The sequence below is a fragment of the Xenopus tropicalis genome, chromosome 8, assembly GCF_000004195.4.
Source record: "Xenopus tropicalis strain Nigerian chromosome 8, UCB_Xtro_10.0, whole genome shotgun sequence".
Taxonomy (NCBI): domain Eukaryota; kingdom Metazoa; phylum Chordata; class Amphibia; order Anura; family Pipidae; genus Xenopus; species Xenopus tropicalis.
The window spans coordinates 63,768,500-63,795,949 of record NC_030684.2 but is presented as its reverse complement, the minus strand read 5'-3'; the positions used below and the strand labels follow the sequence as shown (position 1 = coordinate 63,795,949).

General features: G+C 39.4%; 1 protein-coding gene and 1 long non-coding RNA gene across 2 annotated transcripts; one reads left to right on the top strand and one right to left on the bottom strand.

The window, feature by feature from the left end:
• Positions 1 to 611: 611 nt before the first annotated feature.
• Positions 612 to 23,824, bottom strand: LOC101733301. The gene is made up of 4 exons (XR_208918.4): positions 23,107 to 23,824; positions 10,482 to 10,575; positions 2,315 to 4,851; positions 612 to 886 (listed from the first exon to the last, which is right to left on the bottom strand). It is a non-coding gene; the product is annotated as an uncharacterized LOC101733301 (long non-coding RNA).
• Positions 23,825 to 24,532: 708 nt separating this feature from the next.
• On the top strand, positions 24,533 to 27,232 carry pou3f4 (POU class 3 homeobox 4; the record flags this gene model as incomplete). Its single annotated transcript, NM_001097259.1, is given in 1 exon segment — positions 24,533 to 27,232. A coding segment is annotated over 1 exon segment (1,083 nt). The 5' UTR covers positions 24,533 to 24,548.
• Positions 27,233 to 27,450: the final 218 nt, after the last annotated feature.

Here is a 27,450-nt window from a genome sequence, read left to right as displayed (position 1 = left end):
TGCATATACACACTGAGAAACTTACTAAATGACATTTTTATTAGTACAGTATATGTCTGGGCAGCTTTAGATATTCCACTCAGTGTTTAGTTCCCTTTTATGTCTACACACATGGAGGGCCAGCAGAAGAATGAAAAGTGGAGACAGCCACCCCTAGGGGAGCCTGGTTGCATGTTTCCATCACTGAAAATTTCACTTACTTTTAATCTCACAAGCAGATTTAGCTTTCAGTGGGACCGACATGCCCATTGTCATAAATATGTGTACATTAGTCAGTCTGTGTTTCATTAGTATCAAAATTTCCATAGGCTTTTTCATGCATCTAGTATATATGGGGTTACAGAGAGGGGGCATGTTTAGGATTATGCCGGATTGTGGGGTGTGACAGACATGCTGAACAATGGTCGAGTTATTTGTGCATTCAACAAAGCCATTATCTGTGGTTCCCAGGAAATAAGCCCAGCCAAACACAAGCATTGCCCTTTCTGTGAATGATTGCTGCCTTCAAGATCCAGCAGCAGAAAATACATTTAATGCTGGGATTGCTCACTCTTTAATTATAAAACAAATATAACACAGCAACAGATTAAAACTACAGGAGAGGCACACAATAATGTTTATTTGCTTTCCTTTATTGTGAGATTTAGGATTCCTGCAGGTAAACTGTGGTAAAACAGTATCTGTTTCTTCAATAGAAATGAACTTGGAGTCGGCTGGACACCATATCCTGGTTAAAATTGCATTTAGTGCAGTGGCAGGCAAGATGAACAGGATCCATTTTTTGATGAATGTGTATATCAAAACAGAGGAATACTGTTATATATCTCTCTCCTTCTGTTCTCTTACCTTGTATGTGCTGCATGCTCTGTCCTTAACGTTTGGAAAACTGTTACAGGAATGGAAATTCAAAAGCACATGTTATTTGACTGCTTCCAGCTTTTGTCTGAAGATATAGGCAAATATATAACATTTTTCAGGTTTCTTTTAAAGGAACAACAACCCTACAAGTACCAATTTCCCTACCCATATATATTATAACCAGCCTTTGTGAATCTACCTAATGATGAAACAGGAAACAAAACCAGTGATTGGCATGTCTTGTGAATTACAGCCTTCTGTAGGAGCCCTCAGTAAGACAACAAGGGATTTTGGTTGCAGTTTAAGACCATTCATTTTTCACTATTAAAAGTAAAGACTTCAATAGGAAGGTGGGCAGTGAGTCTCTCTGTCCATTTACAAGACTGTCATATCTTACTAGTAATTATTATTTTTAGAGCTACAAATATCCCTTCTCTTAATAGGCAAGTTACCCTTCAGTATATAATATATTACTTTTGCATTTATGAAATAGGAAGCACTGGAATAATGTAAAAAGAGCTGGAAAGTTTAGTTATGGGTTAGTCTAGTAACCCATAGCAACTAATATAATATTTGATTTTAAACACTGAAATGCTGCCTGCTAATTAATTGCAATTGGTTGCCAGATTTGCCAGATATGGCCACATTTGTCCCAACAGTAATTTAAATGTCAGCATATGTTAGTCTCTTCTGCAGAGAACATATATACTTTATTATTTATTCTGCCCTTTGGTCTGGATTTGAAAGTCCCAGCTACTTATGGCTGCATTGATAAGTGATGTAGTCTCATTGCACATGCATTGGCAAACAACCAAATTATGAGTGTGGCTACATTTAAGAGTGATGAAAATGATAATTTCAAAATCAAATTAGGTCAGGGCAATTCCTAATATTTAAACTGAGCACTTTGATAATCTTTAACTATTTTAGTCATTCAAATACGTTTTGAAAATGTAAAATATATGTAGTTTAAAAATATTTTTAGCATAATTATGTGCAATGTATCAAAATGTCTACACTACCACCTTGAAAGCCCTGGCTGCTTCTAGCAAAGATGTTGTTATTCTCAGCCATACCAAATGAGACATCCAGTGATACAGAGCAAGAATTACCCCATATTCATGACAACTGACCAATGGAGGGCAGTGTTGTTTGGGATTAGAGTGCTTTATCATGGCAATTATGGCTGCTCCATTTCAAAGAAACAGGATTATCCTAAAGTCTGCTTGTAAAAAGATTATACTTTCCCTTTAAACTTATGGTCAACCATGCAGTTGCCTAATTTGTTTGAAACCTTTGTGACTTATCTAACAACCTGAAAACGCTGTGTCTGTTCCTACTGAATACAATATCTGCCTTAATATTGTGTTGGCCATGTTTTAGTATGTGTGGACTGTTCTATCGTATGCAACAGTGCTATTTGCAATTTTTCAATAACTGTAAATAAATTTCATACCTGTAAAATGTTAGATGTAAAAATTCATTCAAATCTTTAGAGAACTTTGTCAGGCACTTGAATATCCAGAATTCTCCTTACATCTTTATGTCATTTGCATGTCCTTTAGTTTGTTTGAACTTGTGGAATGATACTTGTAGTAACTCCCATCTTTATGGTTAAGTGTCAGTGAAACACATCCAGGTTCTGTAGGTTCTGTAGGTTTGCAGTTTCTGAATGCGAGGATGATGTTGCATAGGCTGCATTTTTTCTACCTACAGGGAAAGCACTTTCACTTTGTATTTTGGAAATTGAATGGATCACCTTTTCTCTGCCCCAGTCTAAGTTTCCAACTCAGGCCCACATGCTAGACTAAGTGGTGTATGTGTCTATATAGGCTTTGGGGTAAATCTATAGCAAACTTAGGAAATCAACATAATGAAAACTTAGAAAGTCCTAGCAGATAGAACCATTGCTGGAACGGAACCCAAGGCTCCCTCCATTCCTTCCTGTTTCCTTCTTTAAATGGATACACTTTTTACAAAGCAACATTGCATGGTGTTCTGGCATATAGTTAATGCCAAGAAAATGTTACTTATTTTGCATTTCTCCCTTTGGGTGCTGAACTTGGTCTGAAGAGATGGACGAAATGATTTGCCATTGTCTGTGTTTCTAATTGATAATATTATCTATTGACTAGACCATGTTTTAATTGTGTTCTGTAGCCCAATGCACAGGTGCATTTAAAGGCCCATTGCAAACATTTACCATATACTCCAGCAATACATCTATAAAATAAAAGCACTAAAACCTTCTTAAGTCTGAAACAATTCTTACTCCATCTGTAAAGCTAATAGCATTTTATCACGAACCAAAAATGAAAAATTACACTGATATATATGCATAAGCGAGGGATAATTAATAACAGTGTATTTATACCTTAAAATCTATTTTCTAACTGGTAATACGCATGAACTAGGTTGTCCTATTTTTTTCTTCAGACCATCAGTTTGGTAACTTATGAACAAACCTGAAGAAAGACAAAACTAAATATTGGGTCAAGTTTATAAAAACACAAGTGTTAACAGATGGCCTGCTGGGACCACAACAGCTTTAGTACTTGATAACAGTTTTCCTGACAGCTACAATAACAGCCAATATCCATCTAAAAGATGTCAGCTTCCAAAGAACGATACTGATATTATTGAGGGGCTATCAGTTATGAGGACTATAAGAATATTCTGTAGCTAAAGAAGACAACCATACTGATGCATCTATCTATCATCTATTATCTATCTATCTATACACAACACAGACACACAGTGTGAACAACATATTGTGGTAGACAAATGATAAATGAATATGCATTTATAAAAACAAGCTTTATCAAAGTAGTTCCCAGTATGCTGTGTATTTGTACTCCTTTACTATTTTATTCCTATATGTGATGTTTGATAATACCACAACAGATTTAAAAGTGGCCATACACATGCAGATTTGGCCCATTTAGGCCCAGTCAGCAGTTTATCTGGCCATAAATGGGGCCCTCCGATCAGCCAATGGGTTTGATTCTCCCATTGGATGGACCACATCTGCATGCTAAAGCGGTCCTTGATCTGAGGGGCTGTATAGCATCAATTATGACCCAATCATTGGCCCGAGGGATCAGCTCAATACTGCCCACAACAAGGTGGGTATGTTGGTGAAAGATCCGCTCATTTGGCAACCTTACAAAATAACTGGATCTTATTATGTATGGCCAGCTTTACAGTTAATACAGTCCTTGTCCCAATGCCCTAAATACCTTCTTTGTAATCCAATCGTTCGTTTGGTTCTCGTGCACAACTTTGAAGGCCTAGATCATTTGTGCATCATTTAGACTTGCAAGATAAGAAACTCCCTGTATGGACAGGATTGCCCTGCCCCACTGACACTGTGCTCTGCACCACAAGGCACCCGCAGACAGAAGTGATCCTTGAATGGACATTAAGGGACGTGCTTTTATTTGATCATGCCATCAAAAACTCTACCCCTCTTTTCTGTAAGCAACCAAGCTACAATATGGACACCAATTACACAAAAGCTTTTAGAATCTGGAACATCTATCACATTGCTTTAAATTCTTAAACCTAGGAAAAAAATATTTAAATCAAGGTTTCATCAAGTGTCTTAAATTGTAAATATGTGCTGTGAAGTTTCCCCTCCTTGCCATTTCATTGGTGACTACATACCCAAAATTTGCACTACATTTGGTGAGAATTTCTTTTGTATCAAAATAAAACAGGAATTCTAACAATTCTTCATATTCTGTGTCTGATTTAGTGTGATGGATTAGATACATAAATTGCTGCAACATTTACTTAAGGAAATAAATCAGTATGCATTTTATTGCTTTAGCATTATCTAATCTGTGCATCATAGTTTAGAACATGGACAGTCACAATTCTATGGAAACGGAATTACTGGAAGTCCTATTGAAAGTGTGAAGTGGCACATTTTCTAGTCTGGCACTGCTTGCTGCAGCCACTCTCCTCATCCTGATATTTCCCACTGGACACCTACAATAATAAAGAGAAGTGGATTAGCTGGTTTGACATTATCTATAGTGGTATTAAATGCATTATGGCAGCCATATGATGATATTTACTTAACTGTTTTCTCCATTCCCCTGTGCTTTACATAAAGAGCTGGAAACCTTTCAAACTACTGAAGCAATATAACCTTACTATACAGTTAGTTAAAACTTGTATCTATACATTGTATTTATGTAATAATCATTGTTTAATGATGTTGCATAGTGTTTTCATGCTGTGGGATGCACATTTCATTGGAACAGCCACATTTCAGGCTAGGATAAAGCTCAAGTGCAGCTGATATATTTTCTACAGCTGGAGGTTGTCAACTTGCAGAATGCATTTTAGCCTCAACCTCCTACTTTTCCCGCACCCAAAATCATTGTGTCCGCCTGGGTGCATACACATGTGGCAGATGCCGGCTTGAAATATGAACTCTTGCTTTTTTTTCTGGGTGCAGGAAAGGTGGCTGATGCCAGAGGAGGAGCTGATTCTTGCCAAGCTTTAGCATTAGCCTTATAATGAAATAAATGTAAGCTACCAAAACCAGCAAAAACTTCCACATTGACAAGCACATACTCAGACACACAGAGAGATAATGATGATGGCAGTGCTAAAGAAGACAGACAGACAGACAGATCTAGGGATAGTACAAAGAGACAGAGATGCAAATAGTAAAATACATATATTTTAAATGAGTTGAATGTTTAATAAGAATATAAAATTTTTCACAACTGCTACTGAATGTCTGAATTTTATGAATCTCTAAAACCATACTAAATGTTATGGAAGAGTATAGAGTCCTGTGTTCTCACATACACATGTAACTGATTATTGAATGGAAGAAGCTTATCAATAGTAAGAACAGTGTTGGACTGGCCCACCAGGATACCAGGAAAACTCCCGGTGGGCCCAGGTGTCAGTGGGCCCTCCTGCTGCTAGCCATTTGGCCTAATTCATGGTCATTTCCTATTTCTCTATGGGAACAAATTGACTAAATATAAAGAAGAATAGATTATAGTATGTAAAAAAAAAAAAAACTAGGAAAATGTAGAGGCTGAGTAAGAATAGCACTTCTTCTTTACCTTTAGCAGCACAACATTATTTGCTTATACAGGTATAGGATCCATTTTCCAAAAAAACATTATCCAGAAAGCTCCCAATAAAGGGAAGGTCATATGCCACTGACCATTTTATAATCAAATAATCAAATAATTACATTTTTAAAATGATTTCCTTTTCCTCTGTAATAATAAAATACCTTGTACTTGATCCCAACTAAGATATAATTCATCCTTATTGGAGGCAAAACAATCCTATTGTGTTTATTTCAGGTTTACATGATTTTTCAGTAGACTTAAAGTATGGAGATCCAAATTACAGAAAGACCACCTTATCTGCAAGGCCCCAGGTATTGAGCATTCTGGATAACAGGCCCCATACCTGCACAAAACACTATTTGAACTGCTACACAGATATTTAATTTATACTGTTGGGCTGTAGTTGGTGGAAACTACAGCCCTACAGTTGGGCTGTAGTTGGTGGGTTTTCATCTGTGCATTGTTCACTTCACAAAAGCACAGGGTTGGACTGGGCCAGTGGGGCATCAGGCCCACTAATCTGCCTCTCCCGATGCACCTAAGGTAAGAATAAAGTATTTGCACTCATAGGAGAGGGTTGGGTGGGTGGCAGGGGATGTGGAGGCCATGACGGGTCCTTTGGGCAGCCCCAGTAGGCCCTGCACCCCCCAGTCTGACCCTGCATAAGCTGGAGAATTTTCCTGCCTGTGACAGGCAATACATGGAGCCTCAGAGGAAGTCCATCCTCCTGACACTCTGGATATCAGAAAGAGGACTGAAATCAAAAGTGCGAAGAATATGTAAAATAACAACATGCCCATTAATTTATAGGTGTCAAAAACACACTAACAATTAACACAAGGGGGCAGGTATTCAACATATGCTCCAAGCTAAGTAATAAATACAGGCTGGATGCTATAGAGTCTGAACTGTAATAGCAAAAACATTCCAACAATCAATCAAACAAATAACATATGATACCCAGCCAGCCTCTGCACATTAACCCAGCATGCTGTCCTCATATAAAAGCTCTTGTCATAACAAAACCAGCCAAGTGCCAGCCTCCACCATTGTATTCTTTTCTTCCTGTTATTCATAACAAAAAGCTGCCCCTGACCTGCTATTGTTAGGCTATTAAAAGCACAGCTAGTCTTGGAGATCATGCAGAAATACATTAACCCTGTTCGCTAGTGAAAAAGGACACATTCATTTGAGATATCAAGAATTGTCAAATTATACAAATGTAAAGAGGAAAATAAAATAACTGCCAAAAATATTTTTTCATATAGGATGAACATAAATGACATGTTCAAAAATTCACAAGGAGGTAATTTTGCAAATTGTATTGCACATACACATATATATAGTAACATAGTAAGTTAAACACGTACATCCATCACATTTAACCATAATGCCTATATATAACCTGCCTACATATATAAATGTACTTGATCCCAACTAAGATATAATTAATCCTTATTGGAAGCAAAACAATCCTATTGGGTTTATTTAATGTGTAGATGATTTTAGTAGACTTTAGGCATGGTGATCCGAATGACAGAGAAGCTCCTTATCTGGAAAAATCCAGGTCCCAAGCTTTAGGTAGCCTGCAACAAATTATGGATGAATTTTTTTTTCAGTTTTCAGTGTTTCTGTGAACTCTAACCATTCCCAGCCCTTGTCCGATATTTTCTATGCATCTAAATGGCTAAAAATATGAATTCAACAAATTCGCCAGATGAAATTCATGTAGAAGTCAATGGCAAAGGCCCCTTCCCTTTCCTTGAAGTTCTTTCCTTTGTTTGAAAACTTTAGAGATTTCGCTGGGTTTTGTCCCAAAATCACGACTATTCGATAAAGTTGGGATTTTCGCAGGGACATTTCGAAATAGCCAAATTTTTTTATAACTTTTCTCAGAATGACTTTTTCTTGCAACCTTTTTTAGTAAAAATGTAGTCAAATTTAGTTAAATTTAGTCAAATTTGAAAATGAAAAAAAAAAAGAGAGGAATTATGGAGTTTTATTAAATCTGCCCTCAAGTGTCACATCACAGAAGCATCCCCTTTGTGTGGCAAGCTTGCAACATAGAACTACTCTAGTTATATTGAAGGTATCAGTCAAAAAATGAGGGCCTATATCAGGCCCCCTGCACAATTCATAGACTTTCAGCAAAACAGATGGCAATGCTCAACGGTACATAAACCGCTAAAATACAACAATTAAAGCAGAGTATTCAGTCCAGTTTACTTATTAAAGGGGAACATAAATCAAGCAACTTTGCAATATACATCAGTCAAAAAATGTGCAACCTTTTCATGATTTTTAATGTAATGTTTGGAACAGTTACCTAAGCCTGGCCCCCTGTTCTCCTGCTGATCTGGCTGACTACTTTGAGACTGTAACAGTAGTTGACTGTCCTTCAGTTGCATCCTTCAAATTCCCTGCACACGTGATATCAATAAGGAAAGGAACATCACAGTGCCATGCATTGTAGGTTATGTAGTTCCTGCATGTTGTCTGTAAGCTTTAGAGAAGTTATTACAATTTGTAATATCAATGTTTTAGTCCCTCCTCCACTACCAGGATTTCAAATGATGATGAAAGAGAAGAACTGTTTTTCATCTGGATTTCAGCATATAAAAATTATTTATTGATTTATTTCCTACTTTGTTTCTAGATTTTCCCATTAACTTAAAGAGTTTTCATGAGATAAACCACAATACAAGTTTCTTTCATCAAATAGAATCCAACCTTTTGTATACAGGTACAGGATCCGTTATCCAGAAACCATTATCCGAATTACAGGAAGGCAATCTCCCATAGGCTCCATTTCAATTCAAAATTTTAAAATATTACTTCCTGTTTTAGCTGTAATAATAAAAGAATACCTTGTACCTGTACTTGATCCCACACTAGGGTATAATTAATCCCTTCTGGCGGCAAAATACGTTTAATGTTTAAATTATTTTTAAAGGGGTGGCTTTAAGTTAATTTTTAGTATGTTATAGAATGGCCAATTCTAAGCAACTTTTCAACTGGTCTTCATGATTTCTTTGTTATAGTTTTTCAATTATGTTCTTTCTTCTTCCATATCTTTTCTGTTTTTAAATGAGGGTCACTGACCCGATTTACTTTTTGTAACTTTATTTTCTACTCAGGTCCCTCTCCTATTCATATACCAGTCTCTCATCCAAACCACTTCTCTATAATAGCTCAAATAAATGCTGAAACTAAAAATAAAAAACAACAAATAAAAAATGAAGAGCAGTTGTAAATTGTCTCAGAATATCACTCTCTACATCATACTAAAAGTTTACTTGGGACTTAAAGTTCAGCCAGAGATGAAAATTCCCATCATGATGCTGCTGATTAACAACTGGATCACAACACTATGGGGCAGATTCATGAAATCACGAGTTCGAATCCCGAATGGGATAAATTCGGATTAGATACGATCATTTCTGAAGATCGCAAATATCACGCAAAATGCTTACGGAAAAATCGTATTAGTCCCGATAATATCGTATTGGCGATCCGAAAGTCAAGAAATTTTCGTACCGAACGATTGTAAACAGGTGGAAAATCTTTCTAATTTTTTCACGCAAGTGTTCGGAAAAGTCACGCAAGCGTATGAAAAAGTCACACTGGCGTCGAAAAGTCATGCAAGCGACGCAAAATTCCCCCGCAAAATATGCTTGGAGCATTCAAATGAACGCTCCGAGCGTTCGTGTCTTAGTAAATCTGCCCCTATGATTTTAGTCCCCCAACCCAATATTTTGTGTTTGCCTCCCATTCATTCTACTGCTGTTCTCCTTGCAGGTGCAGGTAATGGCTGTGACAGGTCAGTAAATGACAGTGCAAGCAGGGATCAATGAACCTGCAGGGCAGCTCTGTTGTATGGCCTTAAAGGAACAGTTCAGAGAAAAATGAAACTGTATAAAAATATTTTTGGAATTAAGTTAGTTAGGCAAAAATGTAATCTATAAAGGCTGGAGTGGGCAGATGTCTAACATAATAGTCAGAACCCAACTTTCTCCTTTCAGGTCCCTTAGTTAGTGGGGGGGCAGCACATGGGACATAACTGTTCAGTTTGTTTGTCAGCACGCAGGTCATATTCAAAAGCAAACTTACTGAACAGTTATGTTCCATATGGCCCCCCCCCCCTCAGGTCACTGATTGGTTACTGACTGCTAACAGCTTAGAGAGTTGTAAAGGAGGAAGTAGTGTTATGGCTATTATGTTAGACATCTGCTCACTCCAGCGTGTATAGATGACATTTTTGCCCAACTATACTGAAAACATGTTTTATTTTCACAGTCTATCTATTTTACCCAGTTTCATTTTTATACTGAACTGTTTCTTTAACAGTGTAAAGTTACCATGGTCCAAGAGCACAATAAATGACAACGCCTCCAATCAAGTCTTTGCTCAAAAGCCTTGGGGCTCAGTTTACAATTGAACTGCAGTGACTAAAATAGAGACTCTGTATCGTACGTCAGCTCCCTAAAAGGAAAACTTAATTTACATAGGTATTACCCAGAAATGTGCTGCCATACAGGTTATCTTGCATGTCCCCAGCAGTGAGTCCCTCTGCAATTGTGCTGCTTCTCCTCTGTGAAAGTCTTCAGAGCTTTCAGAGAGAAAGGAAATTATTAGGCATTCTAGAGGGGGGTTTCCAACAAAAACTAAGATAGAGGTCAATGAATAAGTATGTGCAGGCTGGAACTTAAATCCTCTGGGGTGACTGTAGGCTAATTAATAATTAATGCCAGAGACATGCTGTTTGAAATGCAGATGTGATAACTGGAGGCCTGGCAGAGCTGTTCAGAGGAAGCAGATTTGGATGCAGCAGGGAATAGACCCTCCCTTGCCGGCTGCCTCTGAAAGCAGACCTGGGTGCAAAGCGAGGCCTATGGTTTAGATTATATTCCCCTCAGCTCTTAATTACCTGAACACACTTTGATGTTCCTCTCTTTTTATCCCTTGCATAAAAAGAGATTTGTTCAGCCAGGGGACTAGAAGAAATGATCAAATGCATGGGAAGGAAATGGGATCAGAGGATATATGTGTGTGTGGTGTCTATATATATATATATAAGAATATACTGTATATATATACACACACATTCACGCGCACACTCACAAACACAAGTCTTGTGACACAGTGTCTAGCACCTCCCTGCAAATGGAATATGGATGGATAGATAGATAGATAGATAGATAGATAGATAGATGATAGATAGATAGATAGATAGATAGATGATAGATAAATAGATAGATAGATAGATAGATAGATAGATAGATAGATGATAGATAGATAGATAGATAGATAGATAGATAGATAGATAGATAGATAGATGTAGATAGATAGATGATAGATGATGATGATAGATAGATAGATAGATAGATAGATAGATCAGATTAATAAAAAAAAAATGATAAATATATAGCTCATAACACTAAAATAACAACCAAACCTAGAAAAAATATCTTTAGTGTGATTTGATGGATGGAATATATGGAAGAAATTTACAACCTATTTTTAATCACAGGAAAAATTCAACATTCTGGTTCACTGTTGCTGGATTTTCTAAGCAGTTACGCTGTGATGTATAAATATGTTTGTATTGTAAAGCTTCGAGTTAAAGAACAATGAATTTGCCAGTTAATAGGAAAACAGCACGAATGATTAAGCCAGCTGTGAGGGTAAGATGAAGAGATATGGCGGTTGCACAATTTAATAATTGCTGCTATGGGTCAAGTCAAGTATTTAGCCAGGAAATCAGCCTCAGCTAACAAGGAGAGATTTGTTTTTCCACTCTGCCCAGTATCCCAGTGCATCCCCAGTAACTTTACATAGGTTAGTCCCTATCCTGGCATTCACTTAGGGTACAGGGGTGCTTGCCAGTCATTGTACCCCACCCTATAGCACAGGGAATTTGTCATAAGTTTAAAGAAACAGGCAAGCAATTATCAATACCAAATTAAAGCAAGCATCCAGTTGTTATGCCTCCTGTAACCCCCATAACATGTATTGTTGCAACACTGTTATTATTACATACGCATTAGTAATGCTAATCTGCATAGAACATTCAAATACCCTTTACAATCAAGTCTGGTTTAAGAACATTTTGCCACCACTCTAAGGTTGTTATGTAATAAAATGCACTAAGTTTGCCCAGGAGCAGTAACCCATAGCAAGCAATCAGTAAGCAGAATTTACTGGTCACCTGTTTAAAAGTAAACATTTATTTGCTGCTATGGGTTACTGCTCCAGAGCAAACATAGCACCTTCTATTTCATATGGGGGTTAGTCTGTAGTAAACTGAAGAGCAAAACCTTAATGGAGTTTAAATACAACATTTTTTTTTAGGGTTGTACACAAGATTCTGGGGTTTCTATATATTGTACAGGAATCTGTCCAGTCACACAGAACCAATCCATGGCACAGATTCACTTTTTGTCTTTAGAATAATATCTCCCAATTCACTTAGCATTTTGGTGGTAATATCATGGGGTGTTGGATCAAAAGTGATATTATAACTCTGTTCCTTAAGCTTATGAAATGAGATGTTTGCGAGATATTAACACCAAAAAGTAACGCCAGATTATACAAATAGAAATCCCTTTAACAATCCCAATCTTTCTCTCTACGTGCAGGCTTGGAGCTGGAGTTGATAAACAGTGGAAATATTGGCCCTTGGTGATTTAGTTCATTTTTCTGCATTTTTATAAATCATTAAAAAAATGCAGATTAAAAATAGTAGAGAATGTTTGAGCCATTAGTGTATGTAGGTCCTTGTGAGCATACTTTCTCAGAACAATAATGTTTACCTCTGCCTAACCTGTAGGTGCTGAGTGCTCAAAAGAGATGAGGATAAGAGGTACCAGATGGATTAGTGCATGTTCTAAGGCAGGGCCATGTGGTACATGTGCTGGGATGGACAGTGATGCTATTAAAGGGAATGTATGCAGTTTTAAAGAAACATCTTGTATGACTCTTTCAGTCTGCCACCTCTGGGAAATGATTCAGTCTAAAGTTATTGCAGTCAAAATGGCTGATGGTGGGGCCCCTTCTTGGTGGGCCCTGAGTAAATGTCCTTTTGTCCATTAATTAAAGTGGTTAGAAGTTCTAAATATGTGAGGCTTCCGTGTCCATTAATTGGCAGGGCTGCACTGTTGGCAAATAAATAACATCAGCAGCCCTCGCCACTTGCATATTGCAGAATTCCCCACACTTATCTGATCAATCACCCTACACAGTCCTGGGTATGGGGAGCAAGTAACTGGGGCAGCTGCTCCTTGCCATTCACTAGAGAGTGGGAGAAGGAAAATACTGCTACTTATAGAAAGTGGGCTGGCATAAGCACTCATATTAGTGCTCATATAAAAATCAGATAAACATCTGTTTTTTTTGTTGCTGTTTGTATGCTTTTATCTGTCCCAGTACTTTTTAAAGTGTTACAGTTGTTGCCCTATCCTTTTGGCTACAATTAATAAGCTCCTTAGTGCACAACCCCAAAAAACATTTGATTTCTGTAATAGCACCCTGTAATGGCACCCTATATAGAAATACCTACCTTCCCTGGTTTCTCACTATATATATTCAGAGAGTGCCTAGACTATGAGGAGACACTAGGAGGGTGGCATAGGCATAGCACTGGGGGGTGGCATGGGCATAGCACTGGGGGGTTGCATGGTCATAGCACTGGGGGGTTGCATGGGCACAGCACTGGGGAGTGGCATGGGCATAGCACTGGGGGTGGCATGAGCATAGCACTGGGGAATGGCATGGGCACTGCACTGGGGAGTGGCATGGGCATAGCACTGGGGGTGGCATGAGCATAGCACTGGGGAATGGCATGGGCATAGCACTGGGGGTGGCATGAGCATAGCACTGGGGAGTGGCATGGGCATAGCACTGGGGGTGGCATGAGCATAGCACTGGGGAGTGGCATAGGCATAGCACTCAGGGGTTGCATGGGCATAGCACTGGGGGTGGCATGGGCAAAGAACTCAGGGGTTGCATGGGCATAGCACTGGGGGGTGGCATGGGCTTAGCACTGGGGAATCGCATGGGCATAGCACTGGGGGTGGCATGGGCATAGCACTGGAGGTGGCATGGGCATAGCACTGGGTGGTGGCATGGGCATAGTACTGGGGGGTTGCATGGGCATAGCACTGGGGGGTGGCATGGGCTTAGCACTGGGGAATCGCATTGGCATAGCACTGGAGGGTGGCAGGGGCATAGCACTGGGGGTGGCATGGGCATAGCACTTTGGGGTGTCATGGGCATAGCACTGGGGTGGCATGGGCATAGCACTGGGGGGTTGCATGGGCATAGCACTGGGGTGGCATGGGCATAGCACTGGGGGGTTGCATGGGCAAAGCACTGGGGGTGGCATGGGTATAGTACTGGGCACCGACAGCTGCATCTGAAACAAACGCAGCTTCTTTTCTCTGTACTGATCAGCATCACCCGCTGCCAAGCACACTGCCCCTGCCTATATAATCACCACTGGCAGCATCTCAATCACACTCTAATCACTGGCTAATTGCTCACATTCACACTGCCTACAAATGTACATCGCTGGGCAAAACTGTATCATCATACTGCGTGTATATTGTAGCACAGGGTCCGCCAATACATAGGGGATCTCCTGCGCATGTGATACCTCCTGAAAATCAAATTTCCAAGCTATATAGTTGTTTTTTTAGCTTTTTTATGCCTGTCATATTAATCTTGCCAAAACGGTCTTTTTACTTGTTTTTCATTCTATCATTAAATGTGTATATGTATTTGTATTGACTGTATATATATATATATTAATATATGCACAAAATATGCACAAAACATACACCCAAGAAATAAAAATATTGAGAGCACTTAAAAAGTCTTTTTTCATTATTTTTTTGTTTCGATGTATTCTGTAGCTAAAATAGAGGTGCCTTTATCGCAGCTACTATTCCAGTTAGTATTCTCGTTTAAATTCATCGAAAGAATCGTGTATTGATGTTTGGTGCTGCTTTCTAGATAGAATGCAAATGGAAAGTAGGTGGTCTCAGAATAAATACTGCAGGTGTAGGAAATAATGTGTCAGTAACAGCTGAATATAGTGTTACTCCTTGTATTTAAGGGCAGGTTACAGAAGCGTTGATAAGAATCTAGGGACGGGCTTGTTGTGGAATGCTGTGTGGTTAAATCGCTGCTGACTAATAATCTGCCATAGGAAGGAATGGTACAGATAATTATACATTTAAATAATTCAATAAAATACAGGAAAAAAGTGCCTGGCGCACTGAACTTGCTAATGAGCCCTTGCGCTTTAGCGCCCTTTCAATAATCTATGTATTATTGTCCTGTATAAGATCGGAGACGATTAAGGCTGCCAGCAAATGAATAAGCCCCGTCACACTCCTTTAACCTAATTTAGAAAGGTCGCGCAACAGGGCACTGTACTGAATACAGATCAATGGGGTTAAACACTGCCAACTGGCTACTTGGGTTCTAATAGCCTTCCACCACCCTACACAGTCAAATTGTCATATAAAATGATGAATATTGGGTACTCCTACTAACAGGCAAATCAACTTTTTTTTATAGAAACCACTAGGCTTACTGGATTATATAACGTTAATTATATAATTACCACAATAATCCAACTCTAAAATTTATAAACTATAAATAATAATTATTCATGATTATAATTTCTCATCATCACACTGGATTTGTATACATTTACAGACACGGCGTGTTCCCAATTGCTAAGGAATGCCAGGGAAATTAGTAATAACCCCAGTTATCGAGATTAATATCTATCCAGAGGGAATAACAAAGTCTACTCAAATATGTGAATAGCAAGTTAGAAAAATAAGAAGCAAATATGAAAGTGACATTAACAACAGTACATTTTACTAAGGCTTATTCCAACAAAATGTGTATACGTATACGAATATACTGTTTGTGTTGTTGTTAATAATAACAAACATTTGTCATAAAAGCTCAAGACGTGAAGCGAATTACAAGGTAAGGCAGGGAGGTATGTAACGGATTTATTTGTTATGAGCAAAGGAAGCGCACCTGGTGTTTGCGCCACTGAAGCAGCAACAAGTGATCAGTATTTGCAGCCATAACTGTCGGATGAAAGGTAGCAAATGGATAATTGGTGAGGTACATTACTACCCTCGTCTGGACTCAACTAATTCTAACCTTATAAATAGACATTATGGAATAAGAATGATTTGTTGGTCCGATTTACTGTACTTTGGACATGCGTTTTACTGTTTTTATATATTGAAATCCGGGCTTGAATTAGATGAGTAGAAGTAGATTAGTTCTATGTTATTGTGCTGCTATTGAGTGTTAAATCTTTAAAACTCTTTATAATAAGGTATTTTTAGAGAAATAAGTATTTTTCGGGACTGGGAGGCAAAGCAAATAAAATGGTGGAAATACTGTGGGATTATAGGTGCAAGGGAATTAGTGGCAGCTATGTATATTGTGGGGTTATAGGTGAGAGCAGGTAGCGCTTCATACAGTTGAACTGAGGGGGAGACAGATTTGTCGGATTGAAATTACATTAAAAAAATCTGTGAAAACCCAAAATAGTAGAAAAATATTGAATCATCAGTATGCCATGAAATGTGGTCTAAACTATAATAACGATATTAATATTTTATGATAACAACTGTATCAACACTAATGAGCAAAGCACATTAATGATAGGTCTGTGGGATTATGGGGTCATCAGATAAACGGAATCTCTGTATGCTGAGGGGTAACTGGGGGCAGAGTAGGGTACCTATGTCTACTGTGGGGTTATGGGGGGCAGATTAGCGGTAATTCTGTATACTGTGGGGTTATGGGGGAGATTAGTAGTAGTAGTTTTGTATATTGTGGGGTTATGGGGGGCAGATTAGCGGTAACTCTGTATACTGTGGGGTTATGGGGTGCAGATTAGCTGTAACTCTGTATACTGTGGGGTTATGGGGGCGCAGATTAGCGGTAACTCTGTATACTGTGGGGTTATGGGGGAGATTATTAGTAGTAGTTTTGTATATTGTGGGGTTATGGGGGCGCAGATTAGCGGTAACTCTGTATACTGTGGGGTTATGGGGGAGATCAGTAGTTTTGAATACTGTGGGATAATGAAGGGGGTCAGGTGAGTGGCACTGGAACTTGACTCTGTATAATGTGGGTTTATAGGGGGAGCACATGGCAAATCTGAGGAATTATGGGGCAGCAGAGTAGCAGCTCTGTATACTGTGGGTTTATTGGAAAGAGCAGATTATTGGCATCTCTGTACATTGTGGGATTGTATCTGTACAGGGGTAAGGAACTTGCTGCACAATTGAAGTGGCAATATGAAGAGAGGATCAGGGATTGTGTTGTTACCATTATACTGAGAAGCAGTATACCTATAAATCTAACAAAGTGGCATTACCATAGAACGGTAACTTATTAGGGCAGATTTATCAAAAACTCACCCACGTTCTATAAATTTCAATGGAAAGTTTAGAGGCATATTTGTCAATGGGCGAGAGTTAGAGTTCACCATTTAATAAATACGCATCTAAAAATCACACAGGAATAAATAGAAAGTGCACAAATGTTTCTGTGGTAAACTCTCATCTTGCATTTTGACAGATCTGCTCCTATATGTATTAAAATCTAAACTCATATTTTGCTCATTCCGCCCCTTAATTTCTCTTCCAACAAATGTACAGCATGCAAAGTCTACATACTCCGGGTGATGAGGGTTTCATTTGCCAGGTTTGGCCACAAGCCTCTCCATATTACAGCTGCCAGCTGAGTCCTGCAGAGCCGGCTAGTAAGGGAAGGGTTAAAGTCTGTACCGGTGTAAATGAAAGTGAATAGGGAGCAAGGACTTAAATGAATACAGAGCTCGTTCTAGCAAATTGTCCATAGAGCTAATCTAATTATACACCACTAACACCATTCCTGCGCCCAAGTAATGCCCAGCTGGAGGGGGAGACCTGGGGCAGCCAGTTACCTGGGTGGGGGTGTTATAAGAAGGTGTAGTAGGGTCAGAAGCAGGATTTGAAGGAGAAGGGTCCCCTAAAGCTTCTGGCTAATCAGACTGGACCTATGTGTCACCCTGTAACCAGTAATATACTGCCCTTTGCTCAGTGCAACCAGCGAGAGATGTTCTCATGAATTTCATTTTTCCTTGCCACTATTTCTTTTACTTTTGTTTTCCTTTCTTTGTCTTACTTGAACCGAGGTCCGCTTGCCCATAAGCATTTATAGCACCCACTTTATCTCAGTGGAACCCCTTCTGCTTTCTGAACTCACTGTATCAGCACCCAGTGCTCACACAGGCATGCTAGTGCCCTCAGCCCATGAGAATATACAGTGTTTCTTAATCTTTAGGGAATAATTAGGATATATATTTACCTTTTATACATAAAAAGAAAGAGTCCGATATTGTTTTCTGTCTTTTTTGTATTTTGTTCACAAAATCTGTGCCTGTAGCTATGTGTACATATATAGCAGAACAACACACACAGGAGGACTGAGTTTGTTTATGTAGGGCACTGGGCATTAGTTGGTTGCTAATTAATGAAAGTCCTGGTTAGAGTGTGACCCTGCTGCATTCCGCTCAGGCACCGACTTCCAGTGCATCATGGGGCAGCGCTTTGCGAGTAGGGGCAGGGGCAGGCAGCCCAGGGAGAGCAAATGCTTCCAGCTCCAGCCCTTCTGCCAGCAGTTGTTCCACCCCAGTGAGTGCGACCCCAGCAGCTCATTGTATCAGCAACAGACCTGCAGGCTTCTCATGGCACTGCCATTGTGCTCCCTCTCTACTCTTGTTCTCATCGAAGCCAACCCCTTGTGTCCTGCATCCCAGTGAACTTGTGCTGGAGGTGAAAGTCCCTCTATACATGTCTGGCACTGAGTGACAGCACCGACAGCTCTCTGCTCGCACATTCCTGCTGAATGAAACAATCACACACAATCGCACTGCAGCAATCAGTCAGCGGGTCCAGGGCGCAACACATACACAATATAGGAGCGATGGATGAATGGATGGATGGGTAGAGAGGGGAAACGTGCTATAAACGGATATACAGATGGATATAGATGGCTATACAGATGCTACATGCCAATGTATAGATGGACAGAGAAAAATAAAAAAAAAGAAAGAGATAGAATGATGATGATGATGACAGATGATTGATTTATAGATAGATATATATTTCTTTTATTTTAAACACACATACACCTTATGCAAAGTGTATCATTAACAATTCCCTGTGTTTACATAGTGGGTGATTGTCACTGCATTACACAGTACTTTGTGTGTGGGGGGGGGTTGGTGTTAGAAACGGGGCCCTATGGTGGGAGGGATATCCAGTGTTACTCCAGGCCGCAGCAAGACTCAGTAACCCCCCCCCACCAAGACACACTGTATGACCCCTGAGAGATCTTCTATAATATTCTTATTGTGACGCTTTTAGCGAAACGTTAGCAAAAAATGAAATAAAAGCAAATCTGCACTTTTTTGTAACAGTATCTTCACTGCAAGTTCTTTCTCCCGTGTCCAGACGGGGTCGTCTATTGAAAAAGGCTTCTTTTATTCTGTGCAGGGCAGGGGATTTGTGACCATGGTCCCCCTTTATTCCTCTCTCTATGGAAACCCAGATCCTGGGGAGAAATATGCGTGGCTGAATAAAGGAAAGCAGCAGAAAGAACCGCTTGAGAAGCGCATCTGTTACACTTGGGAAGTTAGACTGACAGCACACAGCTACAGAAACCTCTCCTCGGCTTATTAGTGCAGAAAGGAATAGGGGGAGCAGCACAGCCTCAAATCTTACAGGCAAAATTGGGGAGAGAGGTGCAGGCATGATGCCGGCCCAAATACATGTGTACTAACACCTTGATTCTTAAACGCATGAAGATCATCACACCCAACAGCCAGGATCATTATATCAAATACCCCTCCCAGCCTGGAACATAATAAATGGGAACCTTACAGGGTGAAATAGCAGTAGCACTATAACAAACTCACCTCACACTCACAGCCTGTAACATACACACAAATACGTTATATACACAACTCACACTCTATAATATTGAGGCAAAAACATGATATAAGCCCCAACTAACAGTCTGTAACATACAGGCACAAACATTATACAAACACACCTTCTAGCCCGTAACATACAAACAAAATAGTATTTACACAAGTCAAAGTTTATAACAAACAAGCAGAAAAATATATTAACGCACCCCACATTTTAGACTATACCAGCAAAAGACTATACCAGAAACAAACTTTAACTATAACATACAGGAAAAAATAATATACAGAAACAAATAATACAGAAACAATAAAGAAATTCTCATCTCGCAGCTTGCAATATCTAATTCACTGTACCACATGGAACACACAGAACACACCTCAGAGCCTGGAACACAGTCAAAGACCACAAGCCACCATTTATTGCTTCTAAAATAGTTTATCAGGCATAATAGATATGCAGCCTAGAAAATATATATATAATATAAATGTACTAACATGACAAGCCCTAATTTACACCCACAAGACCAAGTATCAGTCTAGAAAGCAGATCCAAAACATCACAGAAATCGTCTGGAAGGTACTCTATACAGTCTATTTTTGAGACCATAACCTTTTAGCTTTTTGTTCTTGAGTGCTACACAACCAAACCTGTCTGTTTGAAATTTGGACAATGTTCTCTAATCCTAAAGAATAAGAATATTTAGCAGCATGAAAAATACAAAGTTTTTGCTACAACCTATGCAACCTAAATTCATAATAAAACCACAGCCTGGAACACACAAGTATAACATTATAATATCACACTGGAGCTTGGAACTTATTGTGCAGGCATAAATATACAAATACAAGCTAGAGCATACAGGCAGAAATATTTACAAATACAGACTAGAATTCAAACTAGAATATACAGTCTGAAATATGCACTGTACAAATACAGACTAGAAAACAATCTAGAACATACAGGCAGAGATATATACATACAAACTAAAAAACAAGCTACAAAATGCAAGCAGAACTATTATAGAAATTAAGAATAAAACACATTCTAGAACTTACAGACAGAATTATTCAGATACATCCTAAAATACAAGCCACAACATACAGGCAAAAATATTGTAAAAATAATGATTAGAACACAAACTAGAACATAAAGACAGATATATATATGTACAAATACAGCCTAGAATACAAGCTAGAACATACAGACAGAAAGATTTTACAAATGTAGAGTAGACCAGAAACTAGAACATACAGGCAGAAATATTACAGAAGTACAGACTGCAACAGAAGCTAGAACATACAGGAAGGAAAAGTAATTAAACATATGTCATAGACATGGAACTACTGTTACAAATAACTCATAACTAATCATCCCGGAACCTACAGCTTAACATATACTAGAAGTTCCTTTAATACCAAATAGTGTTCTAAACTACATAATAAAGTACACCTTCATCATCACAATAAATTACACATCACTTACTAAAAATAATATTATAACAAACGGATCTTTTAATAAAGAAACAAAGGTTACAGAATGAAATAACAGGTTTCGAAGGCCCTGGTCGCAAAAGCTTACAATCTAAAGATACAAACTGGAATATAAACTTCACATTCCAGCCTGGGTTATTTCGTTTCAGAAAGTATAAGGACAATCATTCTAATAACCCAGAACCAGACCAAGAGAATCTTTCAGTTCCTGGTTCATATAGAGCGTTCACAGCATCTGCACAATAACACTTGCCTAAATGCAATAAGCACCAGTAATCAAACTCCAGAAACAAACTTCTAGAGACCTGATAGACTCACACATTACATCCTAGTGTATAAAAACAGGCAAACACTGGAGTCTATAGCATTAGAACCTTAATAACTCACCCAGTACCCCAACCTCCAGCTCACTCAGTTACACATACAGCCTCTAACTGGAATGTACAGGATTTAGAGTGAGCTGCTATGTGTAGCACACAGATAGCACTGCACCACAAGTAACCCTCACAAAAGCAGAACCCTAAATTAGCCCAACAAGCAGTAGGCTCACGGAACCTCGTCCTCTTATCTTATATAAATATATATATTATATTGAACTAGTACCAGTTGGAATCTAACTGCACTGATGCAGAGTTCAAAGAGTCGCATTCCATAACATAACAGGACAACAAATAGATGAGGTACAAAAGGAAAATCTGGATACACCGAAGCGCAAATTTAACGCAATTTTCTAGAGGCTGCATCAGCATCATGCTCATAAGAAAAAGACAGTCCAATCCAACTCAGTCACCACCAGTCTAGATACCTACACACAGATCTATACAATAGGCAGAGCTGCAGGCACCACCCAATATAAGGAATGGCAAGATGTAAAAACTGATTCCCTGGAGCTGCTGGGAGAATCATTCATTCCCAGGCTGAGAGAGCACAATAAGCAATAGGGAGGCAGGGTCACAGCATGGGAGTCCCACCAAAGGCTTCTGCCTCCTAACAGAATTGGCAAATTCGGCCCAGATTTTATAAAGTCTTATATACAGAGACATCAGCAACTGAACAGCCAGGCTGCATTCATATAAGAGGCATGGGAGCATATGGGTACATCTTCCCAGAGTTTGTAATTACCGATTTGAACACAGTCTTTATAAAGGCTAAAACGAAAAAGGCATCTTTTGTGGGTAGAAAATACGATTTTTTATCAAGCGAAATACTATATATAGTATTTCGCTTGATTTTTTATCAAGTGAAGTACTGTATATATATCACACATATACATATAGTAAAATGTACCTATCACAAAACATATTATTGATTGCTAAAACAATGTGAATGACAGATTTTGAATCATTTTTTGTCGTCTATAATATTATTCTAATTATTCTCCTGGCAATAGTAAGTTGAATCGATAGGGCTACAGGTTAGATAAATATTAGATTGCACACCCCTTAGCACTGCTTCCATAACAGAACCTTAATTTATATGAACTTACAGATTCTACGCAAAATAATAAGCAAATCCTCTGCAGATAAAAAGAAGCTATTTTCCCCACCACCAAGAATGAGAATTATTATTATACAGAAAAAAATGACTGTACAGCTGGGTCAGAACAAGGCTGCCTTCCCAACTCACCTTAAAGTAGGCATATTGCCTTTTCCTGGGCAAATTCTTCCTTTTCTTCCAGCTGCCTTCTACTAGAATCTAACGCCTTAATGACTTGCTGCTCGCTGCTGCACTTCTTTTATTTCTGCTAAACAGATGAAAATGTATGCAAATTTAAATCAAGCTTAACCTAGGAGCGCTCACAATATATTTAATGGAATTTCAAACCAATAAGAGGACTGATGCAGTCTCATATAAGTGCAAATATAATTAGGCAGCGAGGTTACTTGGGATATTATGCAAGAAAAGGTCATTTTTTAACTGGAGAGATTCTGAGAGGTATTAAACAAGTGTCTGATTTCCACAGCTTGAGCAGAGCTCTGTGCCTGAGCTGGCTTCCCCCCCTCCACTAAAAGCATTTACTTTGCAAGGGATATAAACCTGGGACATTAAATTACATCTGTATGAAGCAGAACTTGCCAGGATATTACTGGTTTAATAATAGTTTATCCAATCACTGAAGCACCATTGGCTAATGTGGGCAGAAAGGGGTCACTTGCAATATTTGTTGGTACAGGGTGAAAATGGCACAATGGGGAGAATATTTGTGGGTTTAATGTTATATTGAAAATATTATGTAAAGTGAGTATATGCCCACATAATGTGTGTTTTATAAAATGATGGTGTCTCTGCCTCTGTGTTCTTCATCTATATGTCCCATTTGGCAAGTGATCTCTGACTGGGAAATACTTGGCTCTGAATGGACTGTGACCAGCTGGGTTCAGAAGTAAGATTTCCTTTTAGTCTTTACAATATCAGTTCAGTGTGTGTGTGTTTGTGTGTGTGTGTTTGTCCATGTGTGTGTGTATGTGTTAACGATACACTGTACTTAGATTGCCAGTCTGAATGAATGTGATCAAATGATTGTGGCAGAATATATAATGGCAGCATTATTCTTATACACAAGAAGAAGAGGCATTGTCATATTCAGAATTTCACAACTATAAACACTGAAATGCATTCATTTCTCCCAAGCACAAGGGTAGAAGGGGCAATAAACATGAGAGGCGCTATGCCCCATTTATGTGCGCATATTCAGCGAGAAGGCGCTAGCCATTCATCATAATTATTGGCTGACTTGTGACATGATGTTTTGGTTGGGCATTTGTCTTGGGGGCGGCAAGTCATGAGTTAACAGGCGCTGTGTGACCAATGGTGCCTCCAGCCCCGCTCACTTCCTCCTCAGCCACTTTAACTCTTGCCATTGCCAGGCAGCGCCGGCAGAAGCGTCCCTCCTCCAGGAGGCCCATTGGCGGGAGATAAAGCTAGCCAGCAGCAGGGAAGGGCTCGATTGGATGCCGCGCCTGTCACTCAAGCGCCGGCTGCTGATTTGGCTCCCTTGCCTTGTAGATGTCAAAGGCTGAAGCTGCTCCCTTTGCCACATTAGAAGTGGTAGGGGATCCGCAGCAAGCATGGCCACGGCTGCCTCTAATCCCTACAGCATTCTCAGCTCCAGCTCCCTGGTCCATGACTCTGCGATCATGCAGCAAGGCAGCCCTTTCAGGAATCCGCAAAAACTACTCCAAAGTGACTACCTGCAGGGAGTTCCCAGCAACGGGCATCCTCTCGGGCACCACTGGGTGACCAGCTTGAGTGATGCCAATCCCTGGTCTACCAGCCTAGGCAGCAGCCCATTGGACCAACAGGATATTAAACCCGGGAGAGAGGACCTTCAACTGGGGGCCATCATCCACCACAGGTCACCCCATGTCACCCATCACTCGCCTCATACCAATCACCCAAACGCCTGGGGGGCCAGCCCGGCTCATAACTCCTCGCTAACCTCCAATGGGCAACCTATCAATGTCTACTCCCAGTCCGGCTTTACGGTCAGTGGCATGTTGGACCATGGGGGGCTGACACCACCCCCACCATCAGGCACCACGCAGAGCCTGCACCCTGTGCTGAGAGAGCCCGTCGACCATGGGGACCTGGGCTCCCATCACTGCCAGGACCATTCGGACGAGGAAACCCCGACATCGGACGAGCTGGAACAGTTTGCAAAGCAGTTCAAACAAAGGCGGATCAAGCTGGGCTTCACCCAGGCAGATGTTGGCTTGGCTCTGGGGACACTCTATGGCAATGTTTTCTCCCAAACCACCATCTGCAGGTTTGAAGCCTTGCAGCTCAGTTTTAAGAACATGTGCAAACTGAAACCTCTTCTAAACAAGTGGCTGGAAGAGGCAGACTCCTCCACAGGTAGCCCCACCAGCATTGATAAGATAGCAGCCCAGGGTAGGAAAAGGAAGAAGAGGACCTCTATTGAGGTGAGTGTGAAAGGAGTGTTGGAAACCCATTTCCTCAAGTGTCCCAAACCCGCAGCTCAGGAGATTTCCTCCTTGGCAGACAGCCTGCAGCTAGAGAAAGAAGTGGTCCGGGTTTGGTTTTGTAACAGAAGGCAAAAAGAGAAAAGAATGACTCCTCCAGGAGACCCCCAGCAACACGAAGTCTATTCTCACAGTGTGAAAACAGACACCTCCTGCAATGAGCTTTGACTGAGGCAAGGCTCACATAAGTCGGGACTGAAGGAAACTGGATTTTTAAAGGGTTTCTAACTTATATTTTGGCGGAACAAAATACAAAAAATGTGACTTAGGAGCTAAACGTTCCAAAAATATCCTGGGCAATATATAACTGACAATTACATACTGTTTACTCTAAACAAGGTTCGTTCTTTTTGGTGCCCTACCAGAAAGGAGACATGCGTGCCTCTGATTAACCTCCCAGCGCCTTGGTTCCATCAGCTAAATTTCAGGTGATTTTGTTTCACAATAGAGTAGATTTATTTGCATATGGAGATTATCTGGGATTTTTTTTTAATGTCTAAGGTGTTTTACTACAGCCTGTACACAATATTTGTGACAAAAATACATTGTGTTCTCCAATCAGCCCTATGGATAATCATCATTCCTCATTTTATTTGATTTTTTTTTCTGCTGTTTTGTTTTTTTTGCAGTGTTAGAAGGTGTACATGGATATATCTGTAACTAGTTACCAGAACCATGGAGCGTATATATTCATATAAATCCTTATTTAACCAACTGGTGGATATAATCATTTCTGCATGTCATTTATTGGACAGTTATTTAAGACTTTCCAGTCTTACCATATCATTATGCATTTATATATGTCTTTTTTGCCTCTTGCTTTTTCTTCTTCTTTTAATAAACTGGCACTTTCCAAAAAAAAGGATAGAAAATAGACAAAGAAACATGCAGATGAACATGTATTGCAGTAGCTTTTGATGACAAGTAATAATGTGGTATGTTATTACCTGCTAAGGGTTAGTAGGGCTTAGGGATGGTGGAAGGTACTGTATGTAGTAAAACACCAGTCTATATGGTAAATCAATCTCCACTTTGAGGTTTGGCAAATGTGCTCGCTTCATCATCAGCCTGTAGATTGGAGACATCCATTTCATTTTCTGTGCATTGTGTTCACTGTGAGCAGCCAGAGGGGATCTAAGCTGAGCCTGACAGGCACCACTGATGCTGTGTCCCTCAGTGAGCGACAACTGTGAGGGGAAGGCTTGCACTTCACAGGTCAGAGATTTGCACTAAACATATACTCCTAGCTATATTATCATAACAATGGCTTCTATATTTGTATTTCAGCCACTTTTACCATCTTTTATTTTTTGTTGTTGTCAGGCAGAACATTAGCTTTCTTGCTTTATGGGGTGTCTAGCAAAGTATCATGCATTTCTATTCTATGCATAGAATAGAAATTATTTGTATACTGGGGCCTAATTTTTACTCCAGCACAGAGCTATTACCTATATACAGACACACTTTATAAAACATAATAACACTGGGGCTTCTTTCAGTGCTACTTTTATGTAGTAATAGTCAATCAGATACACACATTTCCCTGTGTGTGTATATACATATACATATATATATATACACACACACAGCCACATACACATACACATACACACAGCCTTTCATATCTGATTCTACTGTTTAAAGTTGAGATCCCAGGCTACCCTTACATACTCTGGCCCTGCAGTTCCAGAAAGCAGAATGCACTTCCACCTAATTCCACCATTTCTTTACCTTCCCATATTCAAGTCTTCTCTATTTGGAGCTATATGTCAGCCCCAACAATCAAAAAAAAAAAAAAAAAAAAGATTTCTGCCAACTTTATAAGTGTACAGTTTTGTATTATAAACCTTTTGGAAGTTATTAATTTAAAAGAAAAAAATCATTTACTTTATTCATTTAGTACCTGATGTATAATAAACACTATTTTCATTAAAGGTTACTTTTTTCAACAATTTTATTCAAATTGCCTATTACAGTTTCCAATTAT